The sequence below is a fragment of the Callorhinus ursinus genome, unplaced genomic scaffold (genome assembly GCF_003265705.2).
Source record: "Callorhinus ursinus isolate GAN/ISIS: 27379988/994484 unplaced genomic scaffold, GSC_fseal_2.0 scaffold3, whole genome shotgun sequence".
NCBI classification, from domain to species: domain Eukaryota; kingdom Metazoa; phylum Chordata; class Mammalia; order Carnivora; family Otariidae; genus Callorhinus; species Callorhinus ursinus.
The window spans coordinates 54992654-55004858 of NW_027397065.1; the positions used below are offsets into that span (position 1 = coordinate 54992654).

The 12205-nt window shown below is 40.0% G+C and overlaps 1 protein-coding gene across 1 annotated transcript in view; it reads right to left on the reverse strand.

Moving 5' to 3' along the window:
* ITGA1 (integrin subunit alpha 1) overlaps nt 1-4999 on the reverse strand; it is a 168464-nt gene extending 163465 nt beyond the window's left edge. Inside the window, exon 1 of the mRNA XM_073890924.1 lies at nt 4268-4999. Coding sequence (XP_073747025.1) covers nt 4268-4328 — 61 coding nt within the window. The 5' untranslated portion in view covers nt 4329-4999. The remainder of the gene's footprint in view (nt 1-4267) is intronic.
* Nucleotides 5000-12205: the final 7206 nt, after the last annotated feature.

Sequence of the window (12205 nt, forward strand, 5' to 3'; positions counted from 1 at the left end):
AGCTGTGGCCCAAGAGTTTATGCATCAAAACAGCATCACAACAGCAGGGACGAAAAATAGGCAAACTAGTTAAACATATATATTTCATCGCTACTCTCAATGCCTATTTATTAAATAAACATCCTATGAATTTATTGCTACCTTTACAGACATCATAATGACTAAAGAGTTTCACCATCTTCAATAATTCCCGACAGTCCATTGTGTGCCACTGGAGGTCATTTCTCTGTTATGGGTAAGTATCTGATTCCCATATTCAGCCATCACCTCACCGGACTTCATTTTGAATAGAAAATCTTAACTGAAAAAAGTCACAAAGGAAGACTCCTTGCTCTTAGGCTAACTAAAATGTTTCTAGTGAGGAGAGACATATAACTCAAATAGGGGTCATTTTCTATATTCTTAATATCCAGGGATAGTCTTATTTGAGTTATAATTAATACAGGGTGGGACATCATCTAATTTCATGATATACCTAAAAGTCATGAAAATATCAGATATACATCATTGATTCGGTCCTTTTCAAAGTCTTTTAGACAGTTATGCTTGGCTTTAACATTCAGAGGGTTGAGCAAGAAGGAAATGGATTGCATTTTGATAGTCTATATGGCATATTATTTCACAGCATGAGATTTGAGATCAGAGAGAAAGCTGAGCACAGGCTTTGCCATTTACTAGTCATGGGACTTTGGACAGATTAATCTCTTAGCATTTTGGTTTCTTCATCTCTAATATATGGATAATATTCTAAAATTTTCCTTTTTTTGAGATTAAAGTGAAATAATACATGTAAAGTTTTTGGCACAAGGCCTCACATATATGTTCCCAATAAATATGTGCCTTTCAGCATTGTGTTAGTTTTTCTCTGTTATTGTATGTCCTGACCCTATTCCCCAGGAGGTTTAATTCTGCCATTTGGATTTGGCCAATGAGAGGGTTGGGCAAGACGTTAGAGAGTGGGAGGAAAAGAAGGGGTTATTTATTTCTCCTGCTCCCTCCTGGCTGGGCTTCAGCTGTGGCTCTAGCTGCATTCCTCTTCCTATGCCCCGGCTCCTGTCCAACAGCCCTTCTCCCATAGCTAGAGTTCACAGTCAACCTGACACTGCTACCTCCTCAGGCCTAAGAGTGGTAATGGCTTCTCTTCCCACGGCTGCTTCAGATGCTTTCTTCTCACTATTGTTTGTCCTTAGGTGCTGTGCCATCTTTAGTCAGTTCTTTAAATGCCTCTGTAAACAGTCCTTTATTAAACTTTCTTTAGTTAAATGCTTTATATATGTCACTAGTTTTTTGCTGGGACTTTGACTTACATAAAATAATAATCTTTGTTGACAAGTCATTTTAAAATACTGTTAAAAGCTAATACAAGACAATTCTTAATCCAATGGGAAGTTTATTGGGATGGTGGTTTGTTGTCATGCTATAAACCCAGCTTTGAAGGCTAGAGAGGGTTCCTTTAGATGGCAGCTTTGAAGGCTGGAGAGAGTTTGTTTAGATGGCAGGGGGAGGTGGGAAGGAAGGGTGGAGTTCTTTTCTAGATATATAAAACAACAAGATCATAGCCACAGTAGCAAAATGAGCATGAGGATTATGTAGAAAGTAAGGAAATGTGACTGGCTTTCATGGGAAGTTTACATTTCAGGGTTTTGGTAGGCATGATAATGGTGTCCCAAAGACCTTCATGTCCTAATCCCTAGAACCTGTGAATGTTACCTTATATGGCAAAAGGGACTCAGTACATGTGATTAAATTAAGGATCTCAAGATGAGGAGATTATCCTGGATTATCCAAGTGGGTCCATTGTAATTAGAAGGATCCTTATTAAAAAGAGGCAATAGGGTCAGAGTCAGAGAAGGAAATGGACAATGAAGGAGAGTCAGAGGAAAGATGTGAAAATGCTATTCTGCTGGCTTTGAAGATGGAGGGTGGAGCCACAAGCTAAGGAATGCAGGTGGCCTCTAGAAGCTAGAAAAGGCAAGGAACTGGATTCTCCCTGATACAGCCTTCAGAAGACACACAGCTCTGCCCACACCTTGATTTTAGCCAGTGATACTTCTAACTCACAGAACTGTAACATACTTGTCTTCTTTTAAGCCAATAAATCTATAGGAGTTTGATACAACAGAAATAGGAAACTGATACGTATAGTAGGAGAGAGAGGGTGCTGGATTAGGGCAAACCCCGCGCGGTCAGTAGAGAATTCTGGATTTCATCTGAAGACAATAAAGAACCACGAAAGTGTTTTTGTTTGTTTTACTAAAAAGACTAAGATATAATGAAAATTACTTATTAAGAAGATAGATTAGAGGTTGGGTACAGATTTGCAACAAAAAGAGTTCTCTACAGTAGTGTGCATGGGCAGGTATGATGATGAGACCACAGGTTGGGTGTGGATTCTATGAATTGAGAAGTTTCCAGGAAAGCTGACAGTATGATGACTAGAAAAGCAGCAAAGGAGAGGAAGAAGTCAAATTTCAGATCCTTGTGTTGTGAAATGGGCATAAATATAGCATAAATGAAGAACATATTGATTCTGATGTAATAAATTTTAAATTTTAGTATGATTGAGTAATACACACACATACACACACAAAAGGAAATTAAATATTATAATTTAGAAATATCTATGCATTATTCTTTAAGTCCCTTTCTGCATTTAGCAAGGCATATTATCCCAACAATTGGCAAAAAACCCACAGTATGCAACTGTGACTGTTTTAGGCATGAGTAAATAGTTAAACCTAAAAAATCTTCAATTATATATATATATATAATTATATATATATACATATATTTCATATATACATATGTGAAATTGTAACTTGTTGACCTCTATTTTTTTAAGTTTCATTCTTGTCTTTTTAGAGGATGTGCAAACTACATTTGATTGTTTCTGCACTAGTGATGCTTATTTGGTAAAATGAAAAAGGTACAACTTGAGTAGTTAGAAAACTTCAGATTTTGTACAATGACAACAAAATGCAAACGACCTCCAAAAAGTTTGAGCTGAAGAGGCATCATAGGTCAAATAAGTGCAAAGGGCAGTGACAGTAGCTAGTAAGTTAAACCATTCACGGGCTGTAAAGCTGTTCAGAAGTTACTACTGTTTGGATTACTGGACACTTCCTGAGTAGTGGAAAATATCTGGATGAAAAGTGAATAGCTCATAATTAACTCTCTTAATACCACCTTCACCATGGAAAAATGTTTTGCTTGCGAATAATCCATTTCTCAGTGATCTTCATTAAGACTTAATGCTTGGGCATCTAAATCAGAGTAAACGGGCCTGATCACCCCTGTTTTTAATGGAAAAATGTTAAATTAACTAATACCAATAAGCATGCCAGCAGTAAAGACACTGAACACTGAATACTGATGATATGCTAAACCCAACCATTAACCTAACCATTAATCAGGTCACTTTCTTTCACACAAAGCTTCACCAATCTGCCTTTTTCTTTCACCATTACAACTATACCCCCTCAGTATATGGTAAAATCTGACCATGGGTTAGTCATTTGGAAAATCTTAGAAAATGCTATGATTCAACCTTTTTCTAAATTGGATATAACTTTGCATTTCCAGTGTTTTTTTTTAAAGTCCCTCCTTAAAAATACCTTTTATACACAAGTAACGATACTATATTTTGCATTTAAAAAAATAGTCTGCTCTGAGACTATCCCTTTCTCAATTTCAAAGTGTTCCTCCTCCTTATACAGAAACATCATTTCAGGACAAGAAACAATTTTGCCTCGCTTTCCTTTCTTTCCTCCTTCTGTAGTGGAAAAGATCTTGAATACCTGACAGCAAGAAAATGCAATAATGCCCACTCTTGAGTAACCGGAAGGTAGGAACTTTGCATATAAATCTGGTGCCCTCTAGTTTCCTTCCTCCAAAAAAATAAAAAAAATAAAAAAATAATAAAAATAAATAAATAAAGGCGGGGGAATGACATTCAGCAAAGTCCTAAAATACAATGTAAACTGTCAAAACAACTTTAATTGTAAAGTCATTTCTACCTTGTAAAGTTTTCAGCACTGTCTCCCTCCTACCATTGCGGGGGAAGGTTTTGAAACACATCAAAACTAGTATCAAAAACAAAACGCAGACACTCCTTTCTATACTCGGACCTGCCCAGATTACCTGGAGCGTCCCAAAGTGAACCAGCTCTCCCTCCACCTCTCTGGGCCAGAGCTCTCTGTATCTCCCTACCCACAAGTAGCCCGGAGCCCCGCACGCAGATGCTCAGGAAAAAAACAAGGTCGCTCACCGGTGAGGAGCCAGCAGCAGGCGACAGCGACCCCTGGGCTGGCCTGGCGTCGGGGGGCCATGGCCGGGGAGCCCGCAGAGCCCGGGGGACGCGCTGGATGGGAGGGCAAGACGCAGCAGGACTGGGCACGGGAGCCGCGCGCTCTGGGCCACTCTGCCGACGCAGGTCTCAGTCTCCGGCCCCGGTCAGTCGCGGCGCCGAGAAGCCGAAGAGTGAATTTCCTGTGTTTTCGACGAATGCCTCTAGGTCCTCTCCACGCTTTTCATATCCCAGACTTACTGCCCCATCGCCCGCCCCTTCGCGCGCTCGGTCTCTGAAATCCCACTGGCAGCCTCCCAGGCTCTGTCCGAGACATGGACAAATAAAGCCAGCTTCGCGGGTTCGTGTTTAGGCTAAAGTCCACGGGCTGCAAAGCAAACCTTAAAGGGACATCTGCCTTTCATTGAGAGGGTGATCCCGCTCTTCGTGCCAGCTCCCTAAGGTGGTAGGAAGGCGGGCGAGGGCTGGACCTTCGGGAGGGTGTCGCCAGCCCAGTGGCCCCGCCTTCACACCCCTTACCTCTCCCTGGGTCGGGGCAGGGAGGGCACTTTCAAAGTGCCGGGGCTCCTTGGCCCTTAAGGGGAGGCTGCTTTCCTGGGGTCAAATTGCGCAGAAGGAATTAGACTGTCTCTGAAAGTGAGCACCACCTCCCTCTCCTGCGGACACTTGAACTTCGCTGTGCTGTAGTCTGGCACTGAGAGAGAGAGAGAAGAGGGGGCGTCCACTCAGACACGCCCCCACAGAGGGTTTTGCTTTCGCTTATGAAGAGTTTACTTCATTTATGGTGACTTGTGGTTGAACGGTGGTTGCCCCTGAAGTTTTCTTTGGGGAGACTGTAAGTGGGAGAAAAGAAGAAAAACAAGAGGGGGAGAAAAGAAAAAAAAAGAAAGGAAGAATGATAAATGCAAGAGGGAAGAGGGAGGTTAATGAAGGGAGGAAAACAGTCTCCTTAGAAATGATTATGTGTGGGGACTATTTTGTTTAAGTTGAATTAAGATGTTTGTACACTGGGAATTGAATCTAATAAAGAACTCAGGGCACTGTTTTATTTCTTCTTGTTATAAACTTTTATAAGTAAGAGTGCATTAAATGATGTTCATGTTACTCCTTCCTCTCCCACTCCCACTCTCTAGGGAACTGAAGATTGGGAAGTTAAGTTGATAGGTCACAATGTTGGAGACTGTTACCCCACCCGGGGAGACCCAGGCCAGAAAAGGCGCTTAAGAATTTGCAGTGCTTCCCTTCCTTGTTGAATGAGTTGTACAACGTCCCTGAGTCAAGAGCCACATTGACATGTTAGCTTCACGTGCTGTTTTTTGTTTAAAGCAGCTGTGTCTTAATGGTTTTGAGAACTTCAAAGAAAGAGGAGTGGATGAGTGGATTTGTGTTTACAGGTGGTGGAGGAAATCAAATCTATTCAATTCAGTTCAATTCAAAAGCAACAACTAATTATCTCTATCTAGCAGGACTAGGGCTAGGCAGGACAAGACTGCCACCCAAAGGAGGACTCTGCCTAGAACACAATACAGGTGACATAGTATAGGTAACCCAAGAGAAGGGAAGGGAGAAGCCCACAGGGATGATTGAATAGATTGCCACCAAATAGAAGATTGCAGGAACTAAAGTTTGAAAAGATAAAAGGTAAAGAAATGTAATGAAGATCAAAAATAGGGTGGGCAGCCCTGAGAGGTCCAAGGCCATCAAATCTCAGGAACATGACCCAACAGAGCTAAGGAATTCCTCTTCAAATTTATGTATGAAATGATTAACTACCTAATAAATATATTTAAAACACTTTTTCCCGTTTCCAGCTTTCATATTTTCATTTCTTAGTCTTATTTTCAAAATTGCACAAATAAATTTCTAGAAAAATATCATGTTGGATCACAGTTCAAACCCATCAGACATTACTTATGCTCCTATGCCTGCATTCAGTGGTCTCATATCCCAGTTTCGCTTTCCAACCCATCTTAATTAACCTGCATTATCACCCTGCCTCCTGCTGTTCCTTTCCTGGGAAAGCCTTAATGAGTATATCTGTACATTTCATCTCCCTGTCTATAGTCTCAGTTATGTCTTATATCTCTCAGTATGGCCCATGGGGCTTTGAACAATAATCAAATACTGATAAACTGATTAATGCTTAGACATTTAAAAATCATGATAAATACCTTCTTCAAAATATCTCTTCAAATTGCTCACTGTTTTCATAAACATATAATAGTGTGTGTATATATGTAAACCTACGTGTATATATATGTGTACATACATATATACATATGCATATATGGGGTTCTAGAAAATTACAGTATTATTGAATTAGAAAGAAATGAAAAGAGAAATTATAAAATTATATCTATATACTGCCTCTCTCTGAAGATTATTGTGAGGATTAAATGAGACAAACCAATGAAGCATTTAGCAAAATGCCTGGATTAAAGTAAACAGAAGTGAATTATTCTTCTTCCCAGTTGTAGGAGAATTAGAATTAGACAGTGGGAATATAGGGCAGGGTCTGTGTGTGGTGGGCCATAGGAAGTGATGCCATTTGATGGGCATCAAAAGAGAATGTTAGTGTTTGGCCAAAATCATCTCTATCAACTCTTGTTATTATTTCTGGAATCCTTACCTGGAATCCTTACTTTTTGTATTAGGGAATTATCTTGAAAATATCCCAATAAAATGGGTATACATTAAGACATCAGAACCCATTACGACATTAACAAGGACTTACTTGTCAAATTAGCTAGATGTCAAGGGGATTTTTTTTTTTTTTAACAAGAAAAGGACATTTCACTAAGGGGTTGGGAATAGGAGAGGGTCTAGAGTTCTGCTACTGGTTAAGGCCAAGGTTCTTTGGTAGTTAGATCATGGGTTCTCAAAGCCACAGGATAAATGAGGCACTCCAACCTGGGTAGAAGGGTGGTATCAGTTTTATTCAATAGTAAATAAATACTTTTTAATTTTTTTATGTTAGAGTAACAGATTTTTATAAGAAAAATGTAAAATGATGTTTTAAAAAAGTTAAATATAAGGTTTAAAATACATTTTAGTATAGCATCAAATTGTGCTTTCTTCCCCCCTCCTCAACTCTGAGGTGTTATGGGTAGGTAGTATTGTCTAGAGCTGCTTCTATTAAGATCTCATAAAGATTCAGATTTTTAAATTTTACTATGCATATATTCAGTTAGTTGCTCTCCAAGACACTGATGCTAACTCATAGAGCTAACTCATATGGTCAACTTAGTTCAGTTGAATAATTTTATTTATTTATTTATTTATTTATTTATTATTTTTATTTATTTATTTTAAAGATTTTATTGATTTGAGAGAGAGTGAGAGAGTGTGGGTGGCGGGAGGGGCAGAAGAAGAGGGAGAACCTCAAGCAGACTCCCTGCTGAGCATGGAGCCGGACATGGGCCTCCACCTCATGACCCTGAGATCATGACCTGAGCCAAAATCAAGAGTCGGAGGCTTAACCAACTGAGCCACCCAAACGCCAGATTTGAATAATTTTTAAGTTCCTGCTGTGTACTGGACTCCAGGGCTATGTTCTGCAGAGGCAAAAATGGGTAGAACACTTGTTTTTCTACTGAAAATCTGCTGTCCATTAATTTTTTTCACTTGGAACTAGGGACAGAAAACAAGCAGTTTTGTTCTCAATTATAACATTGACATGTTTCATTTTAAGCCTGTAAATTAAGCAGTCTAGTGGAATTACCATATTAGTGTTGTTACTTCAACTTGAGAACCCATGATTGCTTCTTCTATGACCAAAACAAAGTCACAATGATGTAGAGCTTAAACTTCACCACCAACTAAACTTTTTTTTTTGTTATTGCATAATGTTCTTGTGTGAATGTTGTTTCACTTAAAATATAAAATAGGTGTTCCTCCCACCCTATTTCCTGAACAAGTCTATGCCAGAAACTTGGTCCAAAGACATTTGGGCAACTGGTACTTAGGAAAAAAATTTGAATTTAGAATCCTGGTGAAGGACAGTTCTAAACACTGTGAAAAACTCCTAAAACTTATTAGCAGACTTCAACATGAGTGACACACTAGGGCTGTACTGGGGGAGGGAGTACCAGGGTGGTGCCCTGGCAAGAATATTTAAGTCGTGGCACACTTGAATCACAATAACCATCACTGATGAGCAGTAACATTTTTGCTGCAATGCTGGATTCCTTAATTTGCAATGTGAGTTAATTATTTTTTAAGCTATTAGGTAATTCTGGGACTATTTGAGCAGGTTGATTTAATTAATTTATTTTCCTTTCACCAGTTTATAAAGAGTTAAAGCAGGTAGGTGGGCTCTAAAATTTCAGGACTGAAACAAATAAATTGTTAGTAATTAAACCAAGAAGACTGATATTTCTTGTAATAGGACTGGGTCACTATATATGTGGGGGAAATAGTCTTCTAGTTAATAAAAAATAAATACATCAAGAAAAAGGGAGTCTATTATTTGGCTCTGAAATAATAACGCTTAAATCGCTTGTTTTACAAATTATGTGGCTATTTTTCATCTGCTCTACTAGACCATAATCTATACCAAGACAGTCAATTATTCATTTTTATTGCCTGCAGCATCTGCCCCTTTGTAATTCATTCACTCAAACATTCAAACATTTATGGTGTTACCTCTGTGCTGCAGGAAGTCTTCTGGCCCCCAGGATTCAGAGATGTTGAAATGCTTGGCACTATTCTCAAGAACATTCACAAGATACCTAGAGATATGCACAGAATGATCTTCCTAATTGTGTCTGATGAGCCCTAGAACAGAGCATAAAGTCAACCGGAAGAAAAAGACGGTTTCATATAGATGATGGCACTGAAATGTGGTCTTGCAGGAAATGGGGAGACGGTTTCACAGGGGGAGGAAAAGGATAATGGGCATTCTAGGCAAAGAGAGCATGAAATGGATGAATAGAATGGAATAAAAGTTAGGAAAGGCAAGTGAACTTCTGACCAGATTTGAAAGGATCTTAAAAGGATGCCAAGGAATTTGGACTTCTCATAAGAATGTAGTATTTTTGGAGGAGGAGCAAGATGGCAGAGAAGTAGGGGACCTAAATTTTGTCTGGTCCCAGGAATTCAGCTAGATAGGTACCAAACCATTCTGAACACCTGTGAACTCAACAGGAGATCAAAGAAAAGAATAGCAGCAACTCTCTGAACAGAAAAACGACCACTTACTAGAAGGTAGGACATGCGGAGAAGTGAATACGAGGCGATATTTGGGAAGATAGAGGCAGGGGGAAGGGGGGCCTCCGTCAGCCGCTACCCGCAAATGATAGAACAGCAGAGAACAAAACTGGAACTTTTAGAAGTCGGTTCCACTGAGGGACGTCACTCCAGTGGTTAAGCGGGGGGTGGAACCCTCGGTGGGACAGTGTGGTCTCAGGACCCTCGGGGTCACAGAAAGACCAGGGGTGCCTGAGTGCGGCAGAGCTCCCAGGTATCGGAGCTGGGAAGCCGGCTGCAGAGACGGAGCCGAGGAGTGGGCTCTCAGCTCGGGGTTGCCATAAAGCGTGACCCGCGGCACAGTCGGGCCACTGCTCCTCCAGCAGGGACCCAATAAGTGGCAGATTCGGGGAGACTCCCCTTCCTCCCCCAGGAGGAGCGGTGTGGGAGCGCACCAAAGGGATCTGCTGGGTTTGGAGACTCCACACAGGGTTGTGCACCAGAGATAGAAATGCTCAGTCACAGGCCGGGTGAGTACGGAGTGCGGCTGGAGACTGGAGAGACAGGAGTGATTGACTGCTTTTCTCTGGGGGCGCCCTAAGGAGCAGGGCCCTGAGTTCTTGGCTCCTCCAGGGCAGAGATTGGGAGGCTGCCATTTTTATTCTCGTCCTCCAAAGCTGTATGGAAAGCTTGCGGAAACGAAAGCTCCCAAGAGCAAACCCGAGTAGATTACTTAGCCCGACCTGGTAAGGGCGGGGCAATTATGCCTCCTGCAGAGACATTTGAGAATCACGGCAACAGGCCCCTCCCCCAGAAGATCAGCAAGAACAGCCAGCCAAGACCAAGTTTACCGATCAGTGAGAACGGCAGAACTCCAGGGCTAGGGGAATACTGCACATAGAATTCATGGCTTCCCCCCCATGATTCTTTAGTAATTTTCTTTTTCTTCTTTTTCTATTTTTTTAAATTTTTCTTTTTCCCTTTTTCAACCAACATCTTATCAATCCCTTTTTTAAAAAATCTTTTTTATTTTTCATTTTTAGAGTCATATTCTATCCTTTCATAGTAGTTAACCTTATTTTTGGTATCTATATATATATATACATATATATATATATAAGTTGTACTCTCTTTAAAATTTTGGGATACAGTTGCTTCTAACAGACCAAAATATACCCTAAATCTCTAGTGTATGGCTTTGTTCTAGTCTCCTGCCTAATCACATTCTCTCCCCGCCTTTTTTAAATTTCTCTTCTTTCTTTTTTAACCAACTTCTTATCAATTCCTTTTTTTTTAATCTTTTTCTTTTTTTTTCTTTTTTCTTTCTTTCCCTTTCTTTTCCCCTGGTTTCAGGTCTCTTCTGATTTGTTTAGTGTATATTTTTCTGGGGTCATTGTTACTCTGTTAGCATTTTGTTCTTTCATTCATCTATTCTCCTCTGGACAAAATGACAAGATGGAAAAAAATCACCTCAAAAAAAGAACAAGAGGCAGTAGCGACTGCCAGGGACCTAATCAATACGGACATTAGCAAGATATTGGAACTAGAGTTCAGAATGATGATTTTAAAGATACTAGCTTGGCTTGAAAAAAGCATGGAAGTTATTAGAGAAACCTTTCTGGAGAAATAAAAGAACTAAAATCTAACCAAGTCGAAATCAAAAAGGCTATTAATGAGGTGCAATCAAAAATGGGGGCACTAACTGCTAGGATAAATGAGGCAGAAAAAAGAATCAGCGATATAGAAGGTGAAATGATGGAAAATAAAGAAGCTGAGAAAAAGAGAGATAAACAACTACTTGGATCACGAGGGCAGAAGTCGAGAGATAAGCAATACCATAAGACGAAACATTAGAATAATTGGGATCCCAGAAGAAGAAAGAGAGAGAGGGGCAGAAGATATATTGGAGCAAATTATAGCAGAGAACTTCCCTCATGTGGGGAAGGAAACAGGCATCAAAATCCAGGAGGCACAGAGAACCCCTCTCAAAATCAATAAAAATAGGTCAACACCTGACATCTAATAGTAAAACTTACGAGTCTCAGAGACAAAGAGAAAATCCTGAAAGCAGCTGGGGACAAGAGGTCTGTAACCTACAATAGTAGAAACATTAGATGGGCAACAGACCTATCACCAGAGACCTGGAAGGCCAGAAAGGACTGGCATGATATATTCAGAGCATTAAATGAGAAAAATATGCAGCCAAGAATACTATATCCAGCTAGGCTGTCATTGAAAATAGAAGGAGAGATAAAAAGCTTCCAGGACAAACAAAACTAAAGGAATTGCAAACACAAAACCAGCCCTACAAGAAATGTGGAAAGGGGTCCTCTAAGCAAAGAAAGAGCCTAAAAGTAGACCAGAAAGGAACAGAGACAATATACAGTAACAGTCACCTTACAGGCAAAACAATGGCACTAAATTCATATCTTTCAATAGTTACCCTGAATGTAAATGGACTAAATGCCCCAATCAAAAGACACAGGCTATCAGATTGGATAAAAAAAAAAAAAGACAAGACCCATTGATATGCTGCTTGCAAGAGACTCATTTTAGACCCAAAGACACCTCCAGATTGAAAGTGAGGAGGTGGAAAACAATTTACCATGCTAATGGATATCAAGAGAAAGCTGGGGTGGCAATCCTTATATCAGACAAATTAGATTTTAAACCAAAGACTGTAATAAGAGATGAGGAAGGACACTGTATCAT